The 27,918-nt window shown below is 50.1% G+C and overlaps 1 protein-coding gene across 1 annotated transcript; it reads left to right on the top strand.

Annotated features, from left to right (window-relative positions):
• Window positions 1–241: 241 nt before the first annotated feature.
• ARHGEF5 (Rho guanine nucleotide exchange factor 5) lies at window positions 242–24,757 on the top strand. The gene is given in 16 exon segments (XM_038559281.1): window positions 242–328; window positions 6,874–9,344; window positions 9,346–10,058; window positions 10,617–10,674; window positions 11,102–11,166; window positions 11,375–11,628; window positions 14,192–14,352; window positions 14,870–15,022; window positions 15,230–15,359; window positions 15,617–15,691; window positions 16,539–16,628; window positions 17,776–17,933; window positions 18,193–18,354; window positions 20,010–20,080; window positions 22,249–22,353; window positions 23,037–24,757. Coding segments are annotated over 15 exon segments (4,812 nt in total). The 5' UTR covers window positions 242–328; window positions 6,874–6,885; the 3' UTR covers window positions 23,195–24,757.
• Window positions 24,758–27,918: the final 3,161 nt, after the last annotated feature.

The raw sequence follows: 27,918 nt of genomic DNA, 5'->3' as shown, positions 1-27,918 counted from the left end.
GCCCCGCGCCCCCGCCCGCGCCCCGCGCCCCCCGCGCCCCGCGCCCCGGGCTCCCCTCGCGGCCGCCCGCCCGCCACTTCCCAGCCGTGACGCGGGAGCCGCCGGCTCACCAATGGGGCTCGAGCGCGGCCGGCCCCGCCCCCCCGGGAAGGTGTGTCCCCCTTCCCACACCTGAAACTTCCGAGGAGCGCAGCGGCCTCCTCCCGTCCGGCGAGGGCGGGCCGCGGGGGGCGGGCGGCGGGCGGCGGCGGGGCCTGCGCGGGGACGGCGGCCGGCGCCGGGCACCCGGAGGGGCCTCTCGGCCGAGACAGCATGTGACGCTGCCCAGGTGGGTGCCTGCTCCGTCGCCGCTCGGGCCGGGCCGGCGGCTGTTCGAGCCCCGGCGGGGGGGGGAGGGCCCGGGAAGCGCGGGGAAGCAGGGCCTGCGCCCCGGGCCCGGCCGGCCGGCTCGCGGGGCACCCGCTCCGGAAATGGGGGGCTGGGCAGATGGGCAGAGCTGGGGGTGTGACCGCGTCCCCAGGCTGCGGGGAGGGAAGCTGGAGGAAACGCTCCTGCCTGGAAACTTGCTTCCGGCCTGGCCCCCGCCTTGGAAGCGCGCACCCTGCCCCCAGATGTTCCCTGGGCCCGTGAGCAGGGCCCTTCCTTCAAAGGCTCCGGCTCTGGGGAAACCTACCCCCGGAGGAAGAAGTCACTGAGCCTCCCTTCGTGGCCCTATTCCCAATCCAGACGTGTTTTATTGTCTCCTTTTTCTTACCCAGGCCTGGGCCCTTCCTTCGTGAATCTTCCTACGGATTCGCACACTGCGTGTGTCTAAGTGCACGCCTCTCCCCTGTTGGCCCAGGCGCCCGAACCCGCAAAGGTGACTCCAGTCCTGCCCCCACCCTATTTCTTCCATATATGCGAAGAACTCCCAAAGCTTCGTGTTTACGGTGACTTTGCATTCTGAGGTTGGGGAGTGCGAAGGGAGCTCCTTGAATTGGGGGTGGGGGGGGGTCCGGGGGGTGGGGTGTGCGTGTGCTAGAACAGGGCCGGTTCTGAGCATCCTTTACAGTTGCCTTCCCCGCAGGACTGTCCTGGGAGACCTAGTCCTGATGCCAGTGGATTTCCAGACCTCAGGTGCTCTCCCTTTCCTGGATCTTGGATTCCCAAGACAGATTTGCCCTCCTGTCTACCTAAGAAGTGAACTCTGGCCAGGACTCTTGTCAGATTGAGGGGGAAGGGTGTGTCAGACAGACCAGGGAGAGAACTTTCTTTTCCACTTTCTTGCCTGCTTTGCTCCCGGATTTGACCATTCCCCGGTCTTGCATCCTTGGCCCACTCCAGAAACCCCAACTCCCAGCTAAACAACCCCGGATGTGGCCTCTTTCGCAGACTTCCTGTTTTATCTACACCTGGACTGTGAAGAGGCTCTGGGTCTAGGCCCTGGCAAAGTGGGGAATTATTGGTTAACCAATTTGGGTTAACAGAAACTCAAGCCGTGTCTATTGGGGGCATTCCTGGGGGCTGAGGAGGAAGGTTTCTAAGAGAGACTGGCAAGAGGATTGCCTGTTAGTATCCTAGTGGAGAAGAGCGGGAAGTCAGGAGGTTTGCAGAGGAATCCCTCTTGTTAAAAGAAAATAGTAATTCTAAGTATAGTCAAGAGTTGTCATGTATTAGGGGTCCCCAGTGTCTATGGCTTCCCCTAACATAGTTAGTCTGAGGTTGTCATAGGTTGTGGCCTATGGTGTCTGTAGGATAGGCAGGAACATGTCATTCGTGGTGTCTGTCACTACATGGTATGGACAAGAATGGGGTCACACACAGGATCATGGGTTGAACAGGAGCAGTGTTGCTCAAGTGTCACTGCTGTAGACTCAAACAGGCGACGTACAGCATCTGGTGTAGACAGGGATGAGTCTGCGTCTGTGGAGTGAACAGGAGCTGGTCATTTATAGGACCGAACAAGGTCACCCTCAGGGTCTACGGTAAGGACACAAAGAGGTTGCTCACATTCACTTTCTCTCTGTGGATGGCACCAGGGCCACAGATGGATTTGTGGGGCGGACGTCAGCGTCGCCGCTAATGATGTTCGGAGTCAGCCCATGGGGTCTACAAGACAGTGGATAATGTATTTTCAGACATTAGGGAACAGATAAGAGATGTTTATTTCAGTCTTCATTGGGATGGAGGAGCTTTCCTCACGTGGATAGAACACAGGTGTTAGCAGTCAGTGGCCCAGAAGGCTACTCTGATTTTCATATCTTTGTCAATTGGGGACATTTATGTCAAACAGTGAATAATGACATACAGCTCTATGGTGGTCTAATTTTTCTGAATCAGAATGAGAGTATTTTGATTTGGGAGGTGTTTTCCTAACGCGAGCAACAGTATAGGCACTAGTGTAAACTCAGTAGTGCTGTAAGCTCAAGAGTACTGCAGTGATTTGTGGTATAAGTCAGGATATTTGAGCCTGGCACGGCTACCAAATCCAGGAAGCACGATCCTCAAAAAAACAAAAACAAAAAAACACATGCACTCAACACCGGTTTGAAGAACAAGCAGCATGATAGGGAGGAGACGATATCTTTGAAATACAATTCTCTGGTGAGTAGACATGGACAAGGCTCAGGTGTTGGGGGGCCCCAAAGGACACACTGAGCTCTCTCACTCACTAGGGACTTGGGGCTTGGTCTTGAAAGAAGTTGCATGTGGACAGGGTCAGCAGGTGCAAAAGGTGTCTGGTCCGGAGGAAGGCCAGATGACCGTGATGCCATGCCCCATCTTTGCCTGTGCGCAGACAAATAGCGATTACTCACCCCTGGTGGAGAAGGGGATGAGGAGGGAACCTCAAATGGGCGATGCAGAAAGGCTCTCCCCTGATGGCTTTGTGCGGGCGGAACCATGTTTTGCAGATTTCCTTCAGCTTTCTCACATTGTCGCTTTGTCTTACCTTGCAATCAGATTACTAGGACAGGATCAGGTACAGGGGACATAGGATACGTTCTTCCTTTGTGGTAAATGGTGGCTGATCTGGTGACTACCAGTATTTCCAAATGGATAAAGGCGGTGCTAGAAATAGTGTCAGCGGGCTTGTGGGAGACAGACACGCGTCACGTAACTCGAATGGAACTGAAGGTGTCCATGGACCCCAGGGCGCATGGGGATGCAGCCTGAATAGAGAGGGCAGACAGACGTGTATCTAGAAGCTTCTTGTTTGGGGGACATGAGCATGCCCATGGGTACAGGGCAAGGACAATACAGGTGTGGGTGAGGGGAGACCTCAGGTGTATGCACAGCCTCCTTCCCTCCTTAGCCAAGTTTCAGAAAGTGTTTGCGGTGAGCAACTCTAGTATTTAATGTGTGGTTGAGAGAATAGGGTCACGTCACGGTATCATCTCGTGATTATAGTATTTTGTACTTCGGTCTAGAAACGGGGAGCAAATCACACACTGTGTCAGTTAACTGGAAAGGGACATGAAAGCCCTTCTCACAAGTGTGCTTATGTTGGACATGGCTCTTTGCCCCATATAGATGGTATCTGCGTCTCTGGGGTGGCCAGGAACTTGTCACACACAACATCTCCAGGGTGGCTAGGGACCTGTCTGTTTGGTTATGTCAGGCTCTATTGCATAGGAACTGCAAGGGCGGCCTATTGCGTGTGTGCGCGCGTGTGGATGGGTGCTCGCGCAAGGGTGCTTGTGAAAGCGTGTGTGCTTGTGCAGTCTCTTGGCAGGACAGCAGGCATTCTGGGCGGTGGGCTTTGGCTTGAAGCCTGGAGGAGGCAGGAGATGCGCGGCTCCAGGGACAGCTGTGGGTTCCATAGCCCCCTGCCCCCGGGTCTTCTCTAGGCCAGGACCTGCCAGCTTCTTACAGCTGGGCTTCCGGTTGCCTACAGTAGACGTAAGGTTGGACACTTTGGTTTGAGGTCACCTGTACCATTTACTTAAGAAGTTTGAGCAAGTGTCCAGGTTTGTGACCTTCAGCTTGCCCATCTGCAAGTGAAGCGGAGCTTCTTGTGTGTCTCTAAAGGTTCTCCCAACTCATAAAATCCTGCATTTCTCTTTTATACTTTCTCTCTCCTCCACAGTAATTACAATCCCCGACACTCCTGTGACTCTTGAAGTTAACAGGGTACTTTTTAACGTTACTTAACCTTTATTAGAAATCCTTGCAAAGAAAGAGTTCAGACCCTTTCGTAAAATGAGAAAACGGGTGTTCACATAAATGATTTCTACGATTGTCTAAAAAGACACTGAGCAACATTAGCGAGAGACACACAAGGCAGATATAAGAACTGAGCAACCTGCCTTTAACTCCGTCGTCTTCCTTTCTTCACTCATGCGATAAATCTTTGCTGAGGGCAAGCGAAGCTGCAGGCAATGAGACAGAGGATGAATATGGCAGCGTCTGTGCCCTTACGAAGCTCACGCTCTAGCCCGGAAAATAGACATTAAATGTGTAATTACAAGTGCAGTGAGTGTGAGAGTAGCAAAGGGTTCGCTGGGGCAGAAGAGGATTCCAGGCAGAGGAGCAGCACATGTGGAGGCAGGGGGTGGGGGTGCCCACAGCTGTTGAGGCCCCTGCAGGGGAAGCAGAGGTGAGGCGAGGAGGGCACATAACCCAGGCTGAATATTTGGGTTTCGTCCCGGTGACAGTCAGAGGCTGCTGGAGATTTTACACTAGAAGTGGGGCATTTAAAGATCACTGCCCTGCGGAGTAGAGAATGTCTTGGCCATAGTGCAAGAGGAGCTGTGTGGATGCCAGTGGCCAGGCTGTGCCCCGGGTACAGTGGCCTGGGTGAGAGAGGACAGGAGAGGGCACCAGGGTCTAGCGGTGCCGATGGAGAGAAGTGGACAGGCTCCAGGGATAAGGAGGAGGTGGGCTCAACAGGACTTGGCCGCAGATTCCATCTGGGGAAGGCGGGCCAGGAGGGAAACAAGAATTTTGTTCTGTAATGGAGAAGCACGTATTGAGGGGCACCTGAGCGTCTGCCTTTGGCCCAGGGCGTGATCTCGGGGTCCTGGGGTCGAGTCCCGCATCAGGCTCCCTGCAAGGAGCCTGCTTCTCCCTCTGTCTGTGTCTCTGTCTCTCTCATGAATAAATATTTTTTTTTTTTTTTAAAGAAAAGCACGTATTGAGCACTCATTATGGGCCAGGTATTATGCTAGATGTAGACAGCCGAGCAAGATGGACATAGCTCTTTATCTCGTGGAGCTCACCACCTCTTGTTCGGGACAGATGGTAAATCAAAATGCACATGCGATTGTATAAATGCTCAGAGGAGGAGTGATGTGCGTGATAGCTGGTACGTCTACAGAGAGGAGGGCAGGCCCCTGGTTGGAGGACTGGGTTAAACCAGGAATGTGTGGGCTCCTGAATGACAAGAAAGTATTTCCGATGGCAGTAGTGGCAGACACCGACAAGGACCACCGCACTGAGTGTCCCTTGGTGTTAACATTGACGGTCGGTCGTGGGGGAGGTGGGCGGAGTGCTGCTTAGTGGAGGACATGGAGTGGGAGGAGATGAGGACCTCAGGGTTGAACAGTTCCTTTCACAGCTTAGATAAGAAGGCCATGACCATGCTTCAGTTGTGGGATGGTTACCACAGAGCGGGGGGAAGGTGCGGGAAGAAGAGAAAATCCATCGCATAAGGTGACCGAGAAGGCAGGCTTGAGAACATGGCCAGCAAGGGGATGGCCACCTGTTGGGCTGTCTGAGCAGGAAGGAGGAAAAGCGCGAAACTCCGGGCGCTCTGAATTGCCAGGAACCCAAGCAGTTCCTCTCTGGGTTTCTAAATTCTTTGCAAGGTGGGAGATGATGTTTTCTGCTGGAAGTGAGAAGATAGGTGGAAAGGACAAACTTCCAAGAGGTGGCGGAAGGAGTTCCGGGGATGCTGGAAGCAGGGGGACGTAGGGTAGCCCAGTGTCACGGACCTGACTGAGCGGGTAACCGCTGTGTCTCCTACGGTTCCAATCTAGTAAGTCATTACCATACTACTTTCTAAAAGCTGCTTTTTAAAAAAATCTTTTTTAAAGATTCCATTTATTTATTTGAGAGAGAGAGAAAGAGAGAGAGAGAGCGCGTGCACGAGCCAGGGGAGGGCCAGAAAGAGAAGGAGAAGCCAGCTCCCCGCTGAGCAGGGAGCCCAACACGGGGCTCCATCCTAGGACCCGGGGAATCACGCCCTGAGCCGAAGGCAGACGCTTGACCCCACTGAGCCACCCAGTGTGGTGCCCCTATGACAGCTGCTTCTATAAGGGAATAGAGAATTGCTAAGTAGTTACGAGGCTCTGCTAGATCCTGTGGAAGCTAAGGTGAGTGAACTCCAGAGGGTGCACAGGGAGATCACGCTACACTGGCTGCCGTGGCCACAGACCTATTTAATCCCATCAGGAGCTTTGGAGGAAGATCTCCCTCCCTCTCTTCGCTGGGTTGTTGGATTCAGGGTGTGTCACTCACTGTGTCTGCGAGTTATAGAGGACTGAGTCATGCTTGGTGTCCAGAGCATAGACTGGGAGACAGTATGACATAATACAATCTAGAGAGTAATGACCACTGGGAGTGCTTGGTGCTCTTTGACAACGGTCTTATACTCTAATTTAATCATTTATGATCTGTCTCCTCCACCAGACTGCAGGCTCCATGAGGACACAGTCGGTCTGTCTTGTTTACCACTGAATGCCCTGCCCTGAGGGAGGTCACTGGGTAAATATTTATTAGATGAACAAATCAGTGGTACATTTCATAGAGGCCGTTGCTTACGTTGCTGAGTACGTTTTGTCACCAAGAGGGACTCTAAATGGAACCGAAGAAATGTCCCACTCTTGCTCTCTGTTCCTTTGATAGGTAGAAGCAGAAAGGGTGATGAGAACTTTGTGTTTTATTCCTCTTTAGGGCTCAGCCCTGATGGAGGCTGAGGAGCCCCAACACGGGGCCTTGACCCCCATCCCTGCCTTAGCAGAGCTCAGCATTATCCCGGAACCTCTCAGGAGAAGCAGTCAGACTGCCACCTTGGGGCCCGAAGCTCAAGAAGGCTGGGAGCCATCGTCCACATGGGCAGAGGGACGAGGACTCTTGGAGCCCCAGCAGGGAGGCCTAAAGGATGTGAAGAGCTGTGCAACTGAGAGCATGACCTCCTTCCCCGAGGAAGCCCCTGCAGGTGTGGAGACCGACCAGGAAGACACCGTGGGTGACACGTGGGACACCCCGGAGCGCCAGGAGCCGGTGCCTCAGAGCCTGGCAGACGGTCGGGCAAGGACACCAGCTCACGCAGAGCGCGGGGCCTGCCCTTTTCAGGGTGAACATCTAGACACGGTCCCAGTGTCCAGAGAGCGGGGTGGCGGGGTGGAGATGGAGCTTAGACCAGAGCTCACTTCCTTGCCTGGGGGAACTGGACATGCAGAAGAGGAGGAGGTTTCTCCAGACACCTCCGCTCAGCCCCGATCTGGGCCTCCCTGTGAAGAGCACCCTGCAGAGCCCGAGCTCCCGGGGGACTCTGTCAAGCAGGGGGAAGAGCTGCGGGCTGCGGGGGCCGAAGAAAGTCCAGGGAGAGGGGGACTCATGTGCCTTCTGGATGCCTGGGGGCTGGAGGAGCAGGGACTGGCCGAAGCGGCCTTCCGGGAGGAAGCAGCGGCGGGGGGCGATGGGCGTTTAGGGGGACAGGAACAGGGCGGGGAGCAGGCGGATGGTACAGGAGAGCAAGAGCAGAAACAGGAGCAGAGACGAGGCCGTGCGATGTGTGCAAAGCACGGAGAGAGAACGGGGCTTTCTGGGGAATTGGAAGGTCTGCGCTGCAGTGAGCAGGGGATGGAGCCTCGGCGCCAGCCGGGTCTACAGCAGGGAGAGGAGGGGAACAGGGAGACAGGGGGGCCAGAGGAGGGGAGCGGGGCTGCTCAGAATGAGGAGAAGTGGAGTGTGGTGGGCAAATCAGGGCAAGTAACTGGAAGGCCAGAAGGTCGAGGTCTTCGAGGTCTTCGGGGGAAGGTGGCCTCGGTGGAGGGGCGGGAGGCGGAGGCAGTGGGGTCAGGGGAGGAGGAGCCGGAGAATTGGGATGGGGACCCGCTTCGGGGAGAGGGCAGAGAGGGGCCTACAGAAGAGGGGGAAGCACGTGATGGTCCTTCCACACTGGCTCTGGTAGCCTCTGAGGTCTCTTCTCCCTGTGACTTGTTTCCAGACACCTGTTATCCCATGACCGGTACTCCTGGGCCTCGGGAGGAGCCTAGGGCTGAGGAACCATCCCCTGTAGCTCTGCCTCCTCCACTGGAGTCCGGAGGGTGGTCGGGCCGGCCTGCTTCTTTACCTGGTTCCTTTCCTGCTGGGGGGTCGCCCGCCCAAGAAGCAGCTCAGGACAGCCAGCAGGAGGGACCCGAGCTGGGGAAGAGGGCAGTGTTCGGCCAGGGGACCCAGATGGTCTCTGCCGGTACCCCTGCAACTCCTCCGAGGACTCCCCATCCACCTCCTTCCGGTCCTGCTGAAGTCTCCTCCCGGACGACTACATCATTGTCTGCCAGCCCCCCAGTTGGCTCTCCCAGGAGGGAGCCCTTTCTTGCTGCGCATTCTCCAGAAACCTCCAGAGCAACTCTTCGGACCACCCACGCACATCACTGTGGGGCTTCCGAGACTCCCCCAGCTGCCCTCCCTGGCGCTCCCTCTGCAGAGACCACCGTGGAAACACCCACCAGCTCCATCTGGGCCCACCCCCAGGGCCCCCCAGGCCACCCTGCAGGGACTGTCCAGCACCTAAGGAGCAACTCCTTCCCAGGCTCTCATAGGACAGAGCCAACTCCGGACCTGCTGGGACTCTCACTTTCCTTTTCTCATTCAGAGTTGCCCCAAAGGGCCCCCAAACCTGCCATCTATGGCTCTGTGATCCCAAGAAGGGACAGGAAAAGTGGTAGGGACTGTAGGATCATTCCCGAATCCCCTAGTTCATTATCTACTCTGGGGTGGGACTCTCAAGAATTCACTTCAAATCTGGAAAGATCCAGTAGTCCCTGTAGCACCCAGCCATGTGGCTCCCCACACACTTCAGCCTCTGCCCCAGAGTCTCCTGCCTATGGCTCTTCCCCACCCTTTATCTCTGTAGATGGGAGGATCCCTGAACCTCTGCCCCCTCCTCCCCCAGAGAAGAGGCATGTCCACCCCTCCGTGGTAGAGAGAGACAGCCACCTCCATGCAGGAGTTGCCACGTTGAAGAGGTGTGGCCATGCTCTTCCATTGGCCCCAGGTTCGGGGCTACATGGTCCCCCCAAAGGCCCACTTCCCCCATTTCCTGACCCCCTCGTGGCAAGGCAGCATCGACCTCTGCCCTCTACCCCGGACACTCCCACCCCTACTCTGACCTCTTTCTCCCGTAGGCTGAGATACAAAGCCATTGCCCCCAACTCCTGATTTGTCCCAGCCCCACCATTCTGTTTCTTTTAGTAATCCAAGGATCTACAGGCCTCTCCCCCCTGTCCCTATTATGGATCCTCCCATTGAACCACCTCCGTTACCCCCCAAGTCCAAGGGGAGGAGTAGGAGCACTCAGGGAGAACTCATGAATTCAGGGGGTCGGGGTAAGCCAAGGCCTGTTTGTCAAGAGCGGACAGTCTCTGCTCCCCATTCTGTTGGACGTACCTCCTGGCCCCCAGCCATGGGCCGATCAACAGACTCTTTGGCTTCTACCAGCAGGAGTAAGAGTGAAGTGTCCCCTGGCATGGCTTTCAGCAATGTGGCAACCCTTCTCAGTCCGTCTTCCCCAACCACACACTGGAGTCTGGAGCTCCAGGGACCCACCTGTGAACCAGGACCCTCCGAAGAGTCTGAGGCCCCTGCCAGAGGATCTTTGAGAAGATCAGCCCCTCCGGAAGGAGCCAATGGCCTGAGGAGGTTGGATGTAGGCCAAGCAAGGCAGTCGGAAAAGCTCAGCCATCCCCACCTGGAGAAGGCATCCAGCTGGCCCCACAGGCGGGACACAGGGAGACCGCTGGAGAGCGTCAGTGGGCGGGTCGCAGATCCCGGTGAGGGGTCCAGTAAGCACAAGGGCTGGAACCGGCAAGGCCTGCGCAGACCTTCCATCTTGCCTGAGGGCTCTTCCGGTAAGCGAGGGGCAAGAGGGGCAAGATCACGGTGACACTCAAGCCTTCTCCAGCTCTTACCACCTCACCCATCTTCTGTCCCCGGGGCTTCTCCTCATCCACCTGCTCATCTGCCTACCCAATGTCAACACAGAGGGAAGCCCTCGAGAGTCTCTCTGAGCTCGCTGTAGGACTTTCCTTCTCCTTCCACTCTTCCACCTGGCCATGGTGGTGTTTGACTGTGTACCTGTTTTTCCCAACTTTGTTATGGATGTTTCCTCTCTCCCCCCGACACACATGTTTTCCAGCTACCAGCACCTGTTCAATGTCCTCCCAGTGGTACAGAAGACATCCTCTTCTTGTCCAATTCACGTCTGATACCAGGATTCCAGGGCTGGGGACACACCTGCTAATCGTGTCCTCAAATGCTTTCTACTTTGGCACTGCTCTCCTGCACAGACTCCCGGCTGAGCCCTTCTGTTCCCTCAGAGGCCTGCATCTCCTACATTAAGTTTTGCCTTCTTGGCCACCCTGAATGTCCCTCCAAAATCTCAGTGACTTCACCATTTCTGTTTCCAGATACAAGAGGTCCAGGCGTAGAAAAGGCCCCTGGCCCTTCAGACACCATTGTGTTTCGGTGAGTCCCCTTCTCTCCTGACAGACACACTTAGACTGTCCTTTCTTAGGACACTGAGAGTTCCATGATCTGACAAGGGTTCTGGGACCCTGTGTCTTCCAGGGGTAGGGAAGGGAAGAGACGTACACCAGGATTCCAGGGTAAGGGCATCTCTTGCCTACCCGGCTGTCAGCTGGGTCCGACTCTCCCGTCCTCCTAGGTTCTGTAGCCATGAACTAACCCCCCTGTAAACGTCCAACATGACATCCAAAAAAGCTCTGAACTACCTAAACGTGGGTCAGGGCCACAGCTTGCCTCTTGAGGGGATTCGGCCCTGACATCCCAGCACGCGTCCCAGAGGTTAGAGACTATCTCATCTATGGTCACCTGGGGCTTCTCTGCGTCAGTGGCCAGCAAGCACCCAGAGCCCTCCTCCTTGTCTCCATAGGGAGAAGAAACCAAAGGAGGTGATGGGAGGCTTTTCAAGACGCCGCTCGAAGCTCATCAACTCCTGTGAGTCCCTTGAAACAGAAGTATAGCCCCACGTGGCATTTTGCCCGAGACTGGAGCCCATAGCCACCCTCGGTGGGGCAGTCCGTGATCTCTCCAAGGAGAGAGAATTGCCAGGACAGCCAGAAGCAGTTTGGTGGCTTCTGTCTTTATGCCTCCCCATCCCTGTCTCCCTAATTCTCTCCCTCTGTCATCTTCTTTGCCCTTGCAGCTCAGCTGCTTTACCAGGAATACAGCGATGTGGTTTTGAACAAGGAGATTCAGAGCCAGCAGCGGCTGGACAGCCTGGGAGAGGCCACGGGGCCCGCCTCCCCCCGGCAGCCCCGGAAGGCTCTGGTCTCCTCCGAATCCTACCTGCAGCGCCTGTCCATGGCCTCCAGTGGCTCCCTCTGGCAGGAAATCCCTGTGGTGCGCAACAGCACCGTGCTGCTCTCCATGACCCATGAAGATCAAAAACTGCAAGAGGTACCCAGCGGGGCAGGGTTGGGGCAGGGGGTGGCGGTGCAGGAGGGAGAGCAAAGTCTTATGCCCGTTTCTTGCTCACCGCCACCACCACTCATCACATGCTCTATGCACGCCATGGCTGTCACTGGTCTCCACGCTGATGCATCTGAATTGCTTTCTGGATGTTACCACCGGCCCTGCTCCCCACTTCTGCAGGGCGTGGGGCCGCTTCCTCCTACCTGTTGTTGGTCGGGCTTCATACCAAGTGACCATGCCCCTGACTTTGTTGGGAGGGATGTGCAATTACTCCCTTCGCTGCTGGCTCAGGCTAGACTAAAACTTCCCTCTTCAATCAGGGTTCCACACTACACTGAAGTTTCTCTCTTCAACTGAGGCACCTGAGTGGCTTTTGGCCCTTGCTGCTGTCTTGTGGCCCATTGGTCTCATAGAGGCTTTGAAATGACCATCAGGCTCGGCTCGGTCCTAACACCCAATGGCAAGACTCTAGTAGAGGCTGTTTGTTGTTACGTTATTACCATTAACGGGTTTCACATGGAAGAGCTTGTCTTAATAATCAGTCTAAAATAGGGCCTGGAACCTCTCTTCCCAGGAAGACAATAGGGCACCATGGAAAGGCACCATGGAATCCTGTATACGTATTTGGGTTCTGGAGTAAATGACCTGGTCGTGAAGCCCACTTTGCTGTTTGCTGGCTATTCAACTTTGGCCAGAAAACCTTCTGTTTTCTCATTTGTAACACTGGGTCTCAAATAGTGGGAGAACCAAAAAGGAGAAGTGCCTGGTACATAGCAATCACTCAAAAAACGTTTACCACTGTACTTTAATTTCAAGTCAGGCCAACCGGGGTTGGAATCCTGGCTTCGCCATTTGCTAGCTGTGTAATCTTAGGCAAGTTTTATAACTTCACCAAATCTCAGTTTCCTTGTCTAAGACTTAAAGATAATGTCTACCTTTCAGGGTTGCTGTATGGTTTAAGTAAAGTACCCATATGTAGCTTTTAGCGTGATGTCTGGTACATGGTTTGATACATATTAGTGCCATACTCTCCCCTCTTCAGAGGTGGGAAGGAGTCAGATGTTGGCCAGAAGGACTTATGGATAAACAAATCAAACAGAGGCAGCTATAAATGTGTAGGTTTTTTGAAGCTCAGACTTGGGGGCCTTATTCTGACCTCAACTTCTAAAGCACATGGAGGATATATAAAAAATCCGTGATCTGCCCAATACTTATGGACCAAACAACAGGAGATGATATGAACCCCAGCTCTCTTTCACCCACTCGAGTGTACTGGGAAGTCCACTGGGGGTCCCGGGCTAGCCCTGGCCTCCTATTTCTAGGAAGAGGAGCCTCTATGCTTATAGGCACATAGTCCTTCCATAAAATAGCCCTCTGGGGTCTACGAGGTGTTTACACCGATCCCATTTCTTTTGACTGTCATAACATCTTTGTGACATGGGGTCACTGTACCTGCACAGAAAGACAAAAACCCGGAGATTCTGTGAGGTTGAATGGGCCCCACAAAGTCATATGGTCAGTGAATGTTGGAACCAGTACTCAGATGTACCTCAGCGCCCCCAGTTCAGTATTGCTGTGGGTGAGGGTCATCACCCAGGTGTGTGTCGTCTTGGTCTCCTCTGTCCCTCTCTGCGTGTACCTTGAAGAGACGTGCTTAGATGAGCATGGGGCAGTCCGGCCGGAGGAGGACAGGGCCATGAGCCATTACGCCCCCTGCTGGAACCTCCAAATGAGTTCTCAAGCGCTGGCCCATCTCCATTAAACCACAACAGCACCATCTGGTTCTCAAATGTCCTGCTTCCTCCCATTTCTCCTCAGACCCCAAATCACCTTCATCCCCTCAGTCTGTTCCTCTTTCAAAGTTCTCTGGCTCAGTGAGTGAGTCCGCCATTCACTCAGTTACTAAATTCAACAAATGAGCCATTAAATTGTGACTGTCTGCTGTTTCAGCCCTCATTTCTAGCAAAGAACCAAGTCCTTTCAAATCTCCCTCCTAGGTGATTCGAAGGTGGCCTACCTCTCCCCATCCCGTGGCTCTTCTGACCTCCCTCTGTTGCCTTGGGATGACTATGGCAGTTTCCTAACGTGGCTCCTCTGCCCGGTTAGGGGCATGCCATGCTCAGAAATAACCTTTATAAAAGCCAAATCTGATCAAGTGATTTCCCTACATAAAGCCTCTTTCAGTCTTCCCATATGTCCAAACTGTTTTACCTCATTCACGCAATCCTCCTGACCTCCCTCTATTTGCCCTCTGAGCTTCATCTCTTGCCACTACTTTAGTACAGATACTCGGTTCAAAAGATGCTCAGTTTATTAAGCTTCTTGAAAGTACCCTTTTCTCTTATACCTATAGGGGCTTGTACGTTCTTCCCACAGGCTCCAGTGCTCTTTCTCTCTCCTGATCCCAGGTTAGGCTCTGACGTGACTGTGAGCTATGAGAGGATCCGCCTTGTCCTCTGCTCTGCCCGTAGAATGTCGTCACGCACTGGCTAGCATACACTGGGCACTCCATAACTATTTTAAATTAATCTCCTCTCCAACCTCCCAGGCCAAATTTGAGCTGATCGTGTCAGAGGCCTCATACCTACGCAGTCTGCATGTAGCTGTGGATCATTTCCAGCTCTCAGCCCCACTGCGGGCCACCCTTTCCAACCAGGAATACCAGTGGCTCTTCTCTCGTTTACAGGACGTGCGTGAAGTCAGCACCACGTGAGATTCCTCTTCTCCCAAACACCATTCACTCAGCCTCAGTATCTTTAGCCTATAAACCATCGGGTGTTTCCTCCTCACCCCCTTTTCAGAAGCCTTCTCATTGCTCCTTTCATGATTCCCAATGCTGTCAGAGTAGGGAGGGAGAGCAAAGAAGAGGAGAGGGTGTGTGGGTGCACAGATCCATTAACGGGTCAACACACGAATGGGAAACGCTTCCCTGGTTGAGGAAGGGACGTACTGTGGGTAGGCGCTGCCCTGGAGGTGGGCTCTGGGAAACAGGGAAAGCTCAGAAAGCCAGGACAGAAGCAAAAGAAGAACAGGAAATGGAAAATAGGGATCAGAGGGTTATATGAGGGGCAAACTAGAGATTGCCTTGCAGGGAACCCTAGAGCATAGAGGGGCGCAGAGCTGAGAAGTCAGTCGAAGTTACCGGCTAATAGTCACAAACTCAGGGTATGGCGGGGGTCAGCCAGCTGCTCGCAGGTCTCAGGAGACTCGTGCGGATACCGTGCAGGTTCCTTTCCGACCTGGAGGAGAACTTCGAGAGCAACATCTTCACCTTCCAAGTGTGTGACGTAGTCCTGAACCACGCTCCCGACTTTCGCCGGGTCTACCTGCCGTATGTCACCAACCAGACCTACCAGGAGCGCACCTTCCAAGTCCTGCTGTAAGCCCTGACCCCCCTGCGGTCCCCCTGCGGGCCCTGCAGGGACCCTGCCCGGAAACCCCCAAACCCCAACCCTAACCCCAAACGGTATCCACACGATGCGTGTTCTTGTCCCCGCTCTCTCTTGTGCCATCTCCACGCCCTGCACCCCACCCCCGTCCCCCCGCGCCCCCTACGTCCCTTCTCACTTGAGGCTCGCCCACGCAGGAACAGCAACAGCAGTTTCCGAGAGGTCCTGGAGAAGCTGGAGAGCGACCCCGTCTGCCAGCGCCTCTCCCTGAAGTCCTTTCTGATCCTGCCCTTCCAGCGCATCACGCGTCTCAAACTGCTGCTCCAGGTACAGGGGTCCCTCCTCGGGCCTCCCCCCTCCCCCCAAGAGGGGTGATCTGCGGGAGCCCCAAGGTTCTGTCACCCTTCTTCCGCACCCTGTGGATGATGGAGCCGACTCCCCGCTGCCCACACCCTTCTTCCTCAGGGGGGATCTGCTGCAAAAATGGTGTTTCTGGACCGCCTTAGCCGACCCTCCATAACTCCTTCTTCCTGTGTTCCCATCCTTTCCTTCCACCTGGCGCCTGCCTACGGTTTGTTCTACAGAACATTCTGAAGAGAACACAGCCTGGATCTCCAGAGGAAGCAGAGGCCACAAAGGCACATCATGCGCTGGAGGAGGTAGGCGGCCACCACCCCCACTCACACCCCTCGATTGGCCTTCACAGAGAATTCTTCTTCTGCCAAGGTGCATGACTCCAGAGAGCGCAGGACCCTGCTAAGGGGATTGCTCACCTTCCTCAGCGTCCCAGCCAAACCTGTGAACACCCTCCTTACCCACCCTCCACCCCACCTGGCCTCCTTCCCGCACTGAGGATGTTCCACACCCAAGGGGCTTTGCTCTCACTACCACCATCCCCAAATTAAATCTTAGGTTCACCCCACCCAGGAATATCCTCTCAGGTCATACAAGGTATACCAGAGGCCTAGAACTTCAATTCAATTCTACCCTCATGCAATCCCAGCCTGCCAGAAAAAATGGAGGCTGTCACAACCAACCTCCAGATTGATTGGTTGATTGATGGATTTCTTTCTTTCTCTTTCTTTCTTTCTTTCTTTCTTTCTTTCTTTCTTTCTTTCTTTCTTTCTTTTTATCTTTCTTTCTTCTTTCTTTTCTTTTCTTTTCTTTTTTTCTTTTCTTTTCTTTTTCTTTTCTTTTCTTTTTTGATTCTATTTATTTATTTAAGAGAGAGGCAGAGCACCTGAGCATGACATCAAGGGCAGGTCAGGGGTAGGGGGGTGCAGCATGGGAGAGGAGCAAAGGGAGAGGGAGAAGCAGACTCCCCGCTATGCAAGGAGCTTGACATGGGGCTCAATCCTAGGACATCAGGATCATGACCTGAGCCAGAGTCACTTAACCAACTGAGCCCCCCAGGGGCCCCTTAACTTCCAAATTTCTTGCAGGAGACCAAGGTCAAAACCTCTAACACAGTGTTCTTCCTCTCTCCTCACTCTATTCTATGTTCAGCTGATCCGAGACTGCAATAACAATGTCCAGAGGATGCGACGGACAGAGGAGCTCATCTACCTGAGCCAGAAGATTGAGTTCGAGTGTAAAGTGAGTAGGTCTCTTGCACCCTGACCCCACCTGTGAATCTTCACTTTAGCATAACCCACAGGTCACCGTCTAACGTAGAACCATCTTGCTCGTACTATCTCGGTCTCTGCCCTTAACGTCTGCACGCCTTCTCTTCTGTCCTGTTTCTGGGACACCCACATGCCTGCCCCAATCTCCATGATATATTATTAAGTGAAAAAGGGTAAATACAGAGCTGTGTGTATTATAGGATATTATCTTTGGTGAAAAGTAGGAAGATACAAATCTGTGTTCACTGGTGTAGACATAGAGAAACTCTGGAAGGATACATGGGAAATAAAGGACAGTGGTCACCTAAGCGGGTTACCTGAGGGGTTAATATGCATTTGGGAAGTGGGCAGGTGAGGGAGAACTTATCAATGTAAAAACCTTTGTAAAGATACGTTTTGTGTTTAAACCATTCAGTATTTTCTCGTTTTCATCTAGTCTAACCAAAGCATTATGAAATTGACTTCAAATACAAGACCAAAATCTCCTATCCCTATACAAACATAAATAAACATTCTGCATTCAAATTCTACCTCAGAACAGACACCGTCCTTACCTCCCTCAAAGAGAAGGAAAATCTGATCCACATGATAATTGTGGTCCAGTACCCTTACCTTTACCCAACTTCCAACTCCAAGCAGACCCCACCAACTTCTCTTTATTCTCATTCCCACATATGCCCCCACATTCTCTTCCCACATCTCTGGTTATTGTCGGAGAAAGCACAGATGTCATTACTGCCCAGATCTTTCACTTCTAAGATACGCAGCGTACCGTCCCCTACCTTAGTCCCTCACATCAGGGTCTGCTGATTCTCCTCCAGTTCAGGCTTCTGGGGCTGAGCTTTCTCGTGTCATCAGTATCCTGGGTTGGACCATAGGCACCTTCCATTTGCAGGAGCCATGGATGTGGGAGCTCCAGAGTGGTAGACGGTGGTAGGTGGGGGGCTCTGAGAGAAACAGTCTAAGTAGATGGGTTATGAGCAGGGAGGACCTGGGGAGGAGGTGAGGGTCAGTGGTGGAACTCATGAAGAAGAGGCATGGGAGGGAGGGCAGGACCGAGGAAGCCTCACACCTGCCCTGCCTATGACACTGCCTTTTCTGCCTTCCCTATGCTACAGATATTCCCGCTCATTTCGCAGTCGCGCTGGCTGGTGAAGAGTGGAGAGGTGACAGCCCTGGAGTTCAGTCTGTCCCCAGGGCTGCGAAGGAAGCTCAACACGCGTCCTGTCCACCTGCATCTCTTCAATGACTGTCTGTTGCTGTCTCGGCCCCGAGAGTCAGTGACTAGAATGGGAGGCCAGGGCACAAGAGGGAAATGGGATAGGGCAGGAGGGCAGGGACGAAAGGGACAGAGGGGGGTCATGTTCCCTAAGGAGCCCTTCTCAGGGGCTCAGCCCAGGGAGTGCAGGTCATGGCCTAGAGAAGAGAAAGAAGGGATCCCACCAAATTATGCCACAAGATCACATAGCGGGACTCATACTGTGTTACAGATATAACAATTGTACAGTCGGGTTAACTAGCCTTGTATTTTGCAGGGGTAGCCGATTCCTGGTATTTGACCATGCTCCCTTCTCCTCCATCCGAGGGGAAAAGTGTGAAATGAAGCTACACGGACCTCACAAAAACCTCTTCCGACTCTTCCTGCTGCACAACGCGCAGGGCACCCAGGCCGAGTTCCTCTTCAGCACAGAGACCCAGTGAGATGCGGCTGGGAGAGGGAGAGAAGGAGGGGGGACTGCCTTGGAAGGAAGTGGGGCTGGGGCAGAAAATGTGTCCAGAAAACAGCCACACACTATTTATCCTATTCTGGACTAAAGAGCATCCATTGGGAAATCCCAACCCAAACCCTTAGAGCTAATGGACACCTTGCAAGAGATGGGGTGGGAAAGGGTACAGAGTTGCTACCAAAGTTGAGCATCTATTTTATGCTCTTTAGTCAAGAGGGACAAAGTTTGTGATATAACAGGATGGAGATGGGCTGGTATAGAGTAACTAAAGAATTCCTAATGTCCTGTCCGTAATGCCCATGTGTGTAAACAGAAACTCTTAAGTGCCAAAGGCTGGTGGACATGTATGTGGATAAGATAAGCCCTGGGGTGTCTTTAGCTTGCCTTCCTCCCACCTTCCAAGCCATTCTTCTGTTGAACAGAAATCTAGAGTGTTGAGAACTTTGATTTGCTCATCTTTTTAATAATAATAATAATAATAATAATAATAATAAATACATTTGCATAGATAGTGTATGTATAGATACATACACTTTAGAGAATATTAAAGAATAAGACCTATAAAATCTGGTACATATGCCTAAAATAATGAATCAACTACAAGACTATAGCTACTGTTGCTGTTATAAGAGATATAAGAAGGCTCTTCTTTAAAAAATTTGACAGGGGGATCCCTGGGTGGCGCAGCAGTTTAGCGCCTGCCTTTGGCCCAGGGCGCGATCCTGGAGACCCGGGATCGAATCCCACGTCGGGCTCCCAGTGCATGGAGCCTGCTTCTCTCTCTGCCTCTCTCTCTCTCTCTCTCTCTGTGACTATCATAAATAAATAAAAATTAAAAAAAAAAAAATTTGACAGGACCCCAAGTGGTCCAAGAATTCCTGTGTTGCAGGCACTTTTCAGTTTTGTCTCTCAGAAGACAGCTCAGGGTGGGATCAATCATACCTGTCTTCACTTATGGAACAAATGCTGATATAGGGGTTCATATGCAAAACGTCACCAAAGTCAAGTAATCAAATACAGACTCACGTTCTTTGTTTAGTGTTTTGGGCAGCATCTTCCTCAAATAGAAGTAGTGTCGGGTCTCAATTACTCCAGTGTTTTTGGAAGCAGAGGCTAACATAATACAAAATCCTTCAGATAATTACAAAATTAGTTTGGTTTATATTGCATGAGCAAAAAAAAATAGACACATTTCCTTGATCTAATTACGATTACAAAATAATTTTCATCTCTGAGATATCTGATCGAAGGGAGGTGGGCAGTAGAGTATTGAGAATTATGCAAAGTGATAGAGGGAATCTAAACCGAGATGAACATTTTGCTTAGTACAAAATGGAAAATCTCATGTGTCTAGTTGATATTATGCCTCCACTTGAAAGATCTGCCATTAAGAGGTTGAGCTTAGAAAGAAGAGAAAAATAAAGGGTGATAAACACATTAACATACAATTCAAGATCTTATGTTTCCAACCAAGCAAAGTCATTGACTTTCATCCTAGATGTTATTGAACTAGACTTTTTGAACCAGACAAGTCTTTTCCACAGTTATTTCCCTTCCCCATCATTGGCCATCGTCCTCCACCCCAGAGCTGCAGCTGAAGCATTGACCCTGCTTTGTTTTCTCAGAAGTGAAAAGCTTCGATGGATCTCAGCCTTGGCCATGCCCAGAGAGGAGTTGGACCTTCTGGAGTGTTATGGTGAGTGAGGGTATAAAAGGGTATAAAAGGGGGAAATAGGGCTGGAGGTCACCTTTGGATGCAGGAGTTTAGGGGGCTGGATCGTAACCCTGAGAGACTTCCACTTACTGCTTTTATCCAGAATTTGAGAGTGGAAGTCTGGCCACTGGAGCTTAAGCACCTGAGATGATCCACTTAAAACTACTCACCACAATGGTAGTGCCTCGTCCTTCATATACTTTCTCCCTTGGGCAATAATTTACTCTTTTAAAATATTTGTTCCCTTAAGTCTATCCTGCTATTATTTTACCTTAGATTTCACTTGCTAAAGGTCTTGGGGGAAATATGGGGAGAAAGTAGGGCTGGAGTGGGAGTTGTGGGAGAAGAGCAACCTAGTCGATTTGTTTTAACCACACGATCTCCTGTACAGAATGGCCTGAGAACACTGCCCTGAGCCTGGGCTTCCGGGTACCCACATGTAGACACACACACACACACACACACACACACCAAATGTGTCTTGCATCCATGTGAAACCTTGATTTCTGGGTCTCCCATAAGCCCCCAGCTGTCCACCAGCAAGAATTCCCTAATTGGTATCCAGGGAGGAACTGAACTCAGAGGAACACTGGTAACTCAAAAGAACAAATACAAGGAATCTTGGAAAAGGAAGTAGGAGAACCAGGCTGTAAACTGAGTTCTAGTAACTGGTTCACTATGTGACCCATCTGCTGGCTTTTGTTTCCCCAGTTGAAAGGAAGGCAAGATGATTCTTCCTCCTTCACTGTGGTCTTGTGAATGGCAGTTGGAGATAAGCTTGAGAAAAAGAACTACAGGGATGCCTGAGTGGCTCAGTAGGCTAGGCATCTACCTTGGGCTCAGGTCATGAGTCCCGGGATCAAGGCCCATGGATCTCCCTCTGCCATCCCCCTGCTCATCCTCTCTCATATGCTCTCTCTCTCAAAGAAAGGAATAAAAAGAAAGAGGAGTAGAGATAATAATATAATAGTGTTCTATTTGTTTTCTGAGGGAACCAGTGAACTGTGGTCACATAGAGCGACGTAAGATGGAATGCTTATGGGTCAGGAGTCCTCTGAGGCTTGTTATCTAGAGCTTCAAAACTATGGAAATTTCCTCTGGTCCACAAAAATACTGAAGTATGGAAAATCCAGAATTTTGCAAGGAATCACCTTGATCAACCCAGTCATTTACAAGTGAGGAAACTAAAGCTAAAGGGGATGAAGAGCGCCTTCCTTAGGTCATACCTGGACCCCCACAGGTTGCATCTCTTCCAATCCCACATCTGGTGCTAGAAAGGAAATGAAGAGTGAGTCACAGAATCAGATTTTACAATCTAGCAGTGGAGACAGATAATATACACAAAGCAACTGGATGAGAGGTAAATGGACAATTAGGTTTCTGTTTTTGTTTTTAAATATTTTATTTATTCATGAGAGACACACAGAGAGAAGCAGAGACACAGGCAGAGGGAGAAGCAGGCTCCATGCAGGGAGCCCGATGTGGGACTGGATCCCGGGACTCCGGGATCACGACCTGAGCCGAAAGTAGATACTCAACTGCTGAGTCACCCAGGTGTCCCTGGACAATTAAATTTTTTTTTTTTTTTTTAAAGATTTTATTTATTTATTCATGAGAATACGCAGAGAGGAGAGAGAGAGAGGCAGAGACACAGGCAGAGGGAGAAGCAGGTTCCATGCAGGGAGCCTGATGTGGGACTCGATCCCGGGTCTCCAGGATCATGCCCTGGGCTGAAGTTGGCGCTAAACCGCTCAGCCACGCGGGCTGCCCCTGGACAATTAATTTTAAAGGAGTTCAGAATCCACTGAGGACTAAAGAGTCAGGGAAGGTTACAGAGGGAAGATGGGTCTTTAGCAGAATTGGAATATTTATAATAATGAGTCACTGAAGGCGGTTACAACGTATTTCTCAATTCGTCTTCCCCAGAGAAATAGAATTTTTTGACTCATTTCAATTCCGGTATTTCCATTTCCTTTTCCACCATTTTGTTTCCTGGTAGAGGATGCAGATTTTTCCCATTGTCTCTTGTCTAACTTTCTAAAGCCTGACCTTTATCTCCCCTGAGTCCTCCAACTTCCCCCCTGTAATCCTTACTTTCTGTTCCCATCACTTGCCTTTCTAACCTCTCTTCATGCTCTTGTCTTCCAAAGACTCCCCTCAAGTACAGTGCCTTCGAGCCTACAAACCCCGAGAGAACGACGAGCTGGCACTAGAGAAGGCAGACGTGGTGATGGTGACCCAGCAAAGCAGCGATGGTAAGAGGGAGAATCTGTGAGTAAGCTGGGCGTTGGAGGTGGGATCCTATAGCTGGTATGTATTTGTTTCCTAGGGCTGCATAACAAAGCACCACAAATGGGGGTGTCTAAAACAATAGGAGTTGATTCTCTCCTGGTTCTAGAAGCCAGAAATCCAAAATCAAAGTGTGGGCAGGACCATACTCCCTCTGACACTTCTTGGGGAGGATCCTTCCTTCCCCTCTTCCAGCTTCTGGTAGCTCCAGGTATTCCTTGGCTTGTGGTAGCCTAACTCCAGTCTCTACCTCTGTCTTCCGTCTGTGTGTGTGTGTCCAAATTTCCCTCTTCTTATAAGGATACCAGTCGTATGGGATTAAGGTCCACTTTACTCAAGTATGACCTCATCGTAACTTTACTAATTACACCTGGGAACTCCATTCCCAAATAAGGTCACATTCTGAGGCTCTTGTGGTTAGAACTTCAACATATATTTTGGGGGAACACTGTTCAACCCATAAGAGTGGAGAAGGCCCAGGAAGTAGGCAGCTGTAGACCTTGCCAGACCTAGAACAGCCCGGGTTCACACACTAGTCTCTTCAGTCCTTTTAGACTTACTATTCAGAAAAGTTTGGGGGAAGGAGATCCAAAGGGACTTTTTGTGGGCCTGCCCCAGGTAATTCTTCCCACCCACCCTGTGCCCATAGGCTGGCTGGAGGGCATGAGACTCTCAGATGGGGAGCGAGGCTGGTTCCCTATGCAACAAGTGGAGTTCATTTCCAACCGAGAGGTCCGTGCCCGGAACGTGAGTGAAGCCCACCGAGTCAAGACTGCCAAACTACAGCTGGTGGAGCAGCAGACCTAGCAGTTTTCTGGGAGGAATTCCCTGAGCGTAAGGACAAGATGCTCCTGGAAAGGGCTGGCCCCCAGAACCTTGCAACAGAGGCCTTCTGTGGATCAAGAACTAGACCGTCTGAAAACTTGACAAAATGCATCTACCAAAGCTCCTTTTTGTGCTTTGTGCTTATTGGGGGGATTTTTAGACTTTGCACTGGACTCTGAGAACCTTTTCTCATAAGAAAAGGGACAAATAGGGCCTAAGCTAAGGAACTTTACCTCTACTACCGTATAGTACTTAAACATTCTCTGCTTCCAGAGTGCTGCAGATTCAGGGCTGACCAAAGTTTCCATCATGGCTATAAGTTAAACAAAATGTAGCCTCAGTCCGTTGGAGGGAGATGTTTAAGGGGGATTAGCACATCAGATGAGAGGGTCAACTTGGTGGCCTCTTGTCAACTCGAGAGATTTTCCATAATTATTGGTGTGAGGTCAGGGCATGCATCTCTGGGATCTATGTCTGTTGGTGGCGATGTGAGGGTAGCATTCTCTCACTCTAATAAACTTGGCACTTCTCTGAGTGTTTTCTTCTCAGACTCCTGGACACTGAAAAGGGTACAGAACATGGAATCCTGTGAGGATCCCAGGCCATTTGATTTAGGTACCAAGATGGTACCTAGGTCACAGCAGATGCCAACTCTTGCTTCGTGACTTCCAAGAGTTTGGGCAGTTTTCCTGTTTCTTTTGGCCTCAGAGGTTGTATAAGGATTTAGAAGAAATTGATGGGTGATGAAAACCCCATTCAAACCTTCTTTTTTATTGAACCCATAAGTTAAGGCATAGGTTAGTTTCAGTGGATTTGGACATCCTACTCAGACCACTCAGATTTTATGTTTTGACCTGAATTATGGTGAAGGTGTCTTCCCAGCTGTTTTCATTCTCCTTGTGAAAAGTAGCATGTATAATGGAAGAGTCCTAGAACCCAAGTCAAGAGACCACCTCCAGTTACTGCACTGCCATGATTCAGTCTGTCCATGTTTCAGGTTCCTTAAATGTAAGAGACAGGTTTAGACCCAGAAACCTCAAAGTTTATAGTATTATTCTCACCTTTGCACAAAGCTGCAATGCAATTCTACTTCTGAGCATTTCTAGAGATGAAACAGAACAGCAGAATGTCCACGCAAAGACTACAATGATCCAGTTCAAAAGAACACTGTACACTGTCTGAGGGCTCTCTAGAGAAATAATGTCCCGGCGAAAACTATAATGATCCAAGTTAAAAGATGACTGTGCTACTCCTGTCTGAGGGCTCTATATGAGAAATAATGTAGAGTGATGCTCTTCAACTGAGAAAGGCAACCCAGTAAGAGATAGAGAATCCTACATCGCTGTGTTGGCTAGGAATTATGCACAGGCAAATATTTTTTTTAGTTGAATGCTTCTTTTTGTGAAGTTGCTAAGGTTGCCTGAGTGCCTTTCAAATTGACATCTCTAAGACTAAAACTGTCTTTAGATATTTAATATGTATTCATTTAATTGAGTTACTCTCACCTAACCTGGGAAATTAAAAGACAACTGGCTTCTCCCTGTCTTTGGAGCCTTGGATTTATTTATTTATTTATTTATTTATTTATTTATTTATTTATTTATTTATCTATCTATTTATTTATTTATTTAATTTTTGAAGATTTTATTTATTTATTCGTGAGAGACACAGAGAGAGGCAGAGACACAGGCTGAGGGAGAAGCAGGCTCCCGATGTGGGATTCGATTCCAGAACCCTGGGGTCATGATCTGAGCTGAAGGCAGGTGATCAACCACTGAACCACCCAGGCATCCCAGATCCTTGGCTTTAAATACAATAATCAAACAAACAGAAACTTAGATATGAGTCATCTCTACTCAGTTGAATTATTAAGTTTCCTATACTTTGGGTTTTTGAGAATTGGGTATAGATCTACATAATGTTTCCCCTTTCTTCAGATTTCCAGAATTTAACTCAACTTATTCTTTAACTCCGATTGGCATCATTGTCCTAGAAACAACAATTTACCAACACTTTTTGGACAGAATTGTATTTGAGACATGTATGAATATTTACTGTTTTGGATTTTTTTTTTTTTTTTTTTGGTTTGGTTTGTTTTTTTTCTTTTTTTTTTTTTTTTTTTTTAGCGAAACCATGCACAAGGGTAGTGTCTTCAGGAAACCTCAACAGTAGCTTTTTATAATCCTTTTCTGGATTGTAACAAGCTTAGAGTTTAGCATCATGTACATTTATGCTGAATTACTTCCTTTGTGCCCTTGACCACATTGAATTTCCATCTGTCACTTTTACCACTAATACAGCTTAGCTCTTCTTTACAGTTTATCTTCACCATCACTTCACTTATAGTTAACTATGATCTTAAGATTTTTATCGTGTACTGTTTGTACTGTTTGTCATGGTCATTTATGATGATTTTAGTAATATCAGCCTACATGTGAGTGTGAATATCTGGAAGGTTCACATTTGAGATGTATTTGTTTCCCCTAATTTTGTTTTCTTTTTATCTCTTCAACAACTTCTATATCCATGATTCAAAACAAAATGGATTTTGGTCCCATGATGACTGATTTTTTAAATTTTAGTTTAATTTTTTCCCCCTGTCTTTGGGATAGAAGTTGTTTAAAAGTCTAGAAAACAAAATCTAAAAGAAATTATACTCACTGGCTCTCTTTCTTTCACACATTTATTTGCCACTTTGAAATGAGGCCAGTTTCATTTTGGATCCCACATCGCTCTACCCATTACAGACTGTTTTTAAGTATTAAGTGATAACTCCCCTTATCATAACCTCTTCTTGTTAATGAGGTTAAATTAGAAATCCAGTATTTTGGTATAGTGGCCCTTTCTAGACACAACTATTTCTCACCCACCCACCCTAAGACACATCATTAAGACTTGTGCATGTTTGTACATGGTTTTTCAAACCTCTATATCAATGTCTTTTGGTGGTGGTGATTCGGTTCTATCACGAACAGTTAAGTGACCCCAGAGCTGCATTCGCTGTAAACATGACTCAGGAGCTGCATGATTACAGTAACTCCAATGCTGTTGTTTAAGGTTATCTTCTAACTCTGAAATCAGGTGTGCAGAGAGGCCAAAGGTTACAAGCAAATGAGCTAAAGAGGAACAGATGCCAAACTCAGTCACGATTCAAATATACTGAGGACATTCTCTGTACTTAAAACTCTTTGACTTCTTCCAACCCTCTCATTTTAAATGGCAATTACGGAGTGGACATTTCTCTAGCCCACCCCTCAGAAGAGGGTGAAGCAAAGCATCCATCCACCCTGCTGAATTCCCAGGGAGCATTGCAAAAACGAGGCTCCAGGCACAGAGACTGGAATTCAGGTGAGTGGATGAGGGTGTTTATTCTTTCTGGGTGGCCTGTGAACAGGGAGTGCAGGGAGGAAAGGAGCTGAGTTGGTGTGTGCTATCAACATTTTCCGAGCTGGTGAAGGAGCTCCAAGGGAGGGACTACTGATCCTTGCTGCTTGGTGGATGAGTCATTGGCCTGAGGGCAGAGCCTGCTATAGGGAGGGGCCCGGTCTGGCCCACAAAGTTCCCCAGGAGCACCAATGGGCAGATAAATATTTTCCTGGCAGGTTACCCAGGCCTCTCAGAGCGCAATTATCTCTGAACAATGCAAATGGAAATTCAGAAGGAGAGTGGGAGCGAGTCACTTTATTGCACCGAGTAAGATGGAGGTTCTAAATCTGCTCACAGACCAAGCGGCTCCTGAACACCAGGGAGAAAGTTCATTACTCTGGACTTTGGGGGGAAAGGGGGAAAGAGGGGCTGCGAGCGACAGACCCTGAGTTACTGTGGTAGTGGCCACAAATTCAGCAGGAGTCTTTCACCATCAGAGAAGTAGACAGTCCCAGGAAAAAAAAAAAAAGGAAAATGCAGAAGCCAGAGAAAGGAGGGACCCTTGGATGGGACTCATCCAGCTATTTCTAGAGGGTTTTCTTCTCTTTTTTAAAAAATTGTATTTAAATTCAATTAACATACAATGTATTATTGTTTTCAGAGGTACAGGTCAGTGATTCATCAGTCTTACATAACACCCAGCCCTCATTCCATCACAGGCCCTCCTTGATGCCCACCACCCGGTTACCCTGTCCCCCCACACCCCTTCCCTGCAGCGACCATCAGTTTGTTTCCTATGATTAAGAGTCTTTTATGGTTTGTCTCCCTCTCTGATTTCATCTTGGTTTATTTCTTCCTCTCTTCCCCTATGATCCTCTGTTTTGTTTCTTAAATTCCACACATGAGTGAGATCATACAATAATTGTCTTTCTCTGATTGACTTATTTCCATAATACCCACTACTCAGTCATCAAAAAAAATGCAATCTTGCTATTTGCCATGACGTGGATGGAACTAGAGGATATTATTCTAGAGGGTTTTCTTATTGAGATTGAATTGTGGTGAGGATGAGAGAATCATCCACTGTTGGAGTCAAAAGAACCCTAAAGATCTTTGTGTCTAATGTAAATCTTGTCACAGTGGAGCCTGCAGAGGAGAGATTTATTTGCCTGCTGTCACACAGCCAGTTGGTTACCAACTACGGACTAGAACAGCCGATGTTCACCCCTAGGTTTTGAGCAAGTATCTGCTGAGCTTGTGCTCGTTACAAAAGGTGGAGGGTGACTTGCCATAAAATGCAAGGATTGAGTAAACAGGCTATGTGTGGGGACGGGGGAGGA

The sequence above is a fragment of the Canis lupus genome, chromosome 16 (genome assembly GCF_011100685.1).
Source record: "Canis lupus familiaris isolate Mischka breed German Shepherd chromosome 16, alternate assembly UU_Cfam_GSD_1.0, whole genome shotgun sequence".
NCBI lineage: Eukaryota > Metazoa > Chordata > Mammalia > Carnivora > Canidae > Canis > Canis lupus.
The sequence above is the reverse complement of the archived record's forward strand: the minus strand, read 5'-3'. Positions and strand labels throughout refer to the sequence as shown.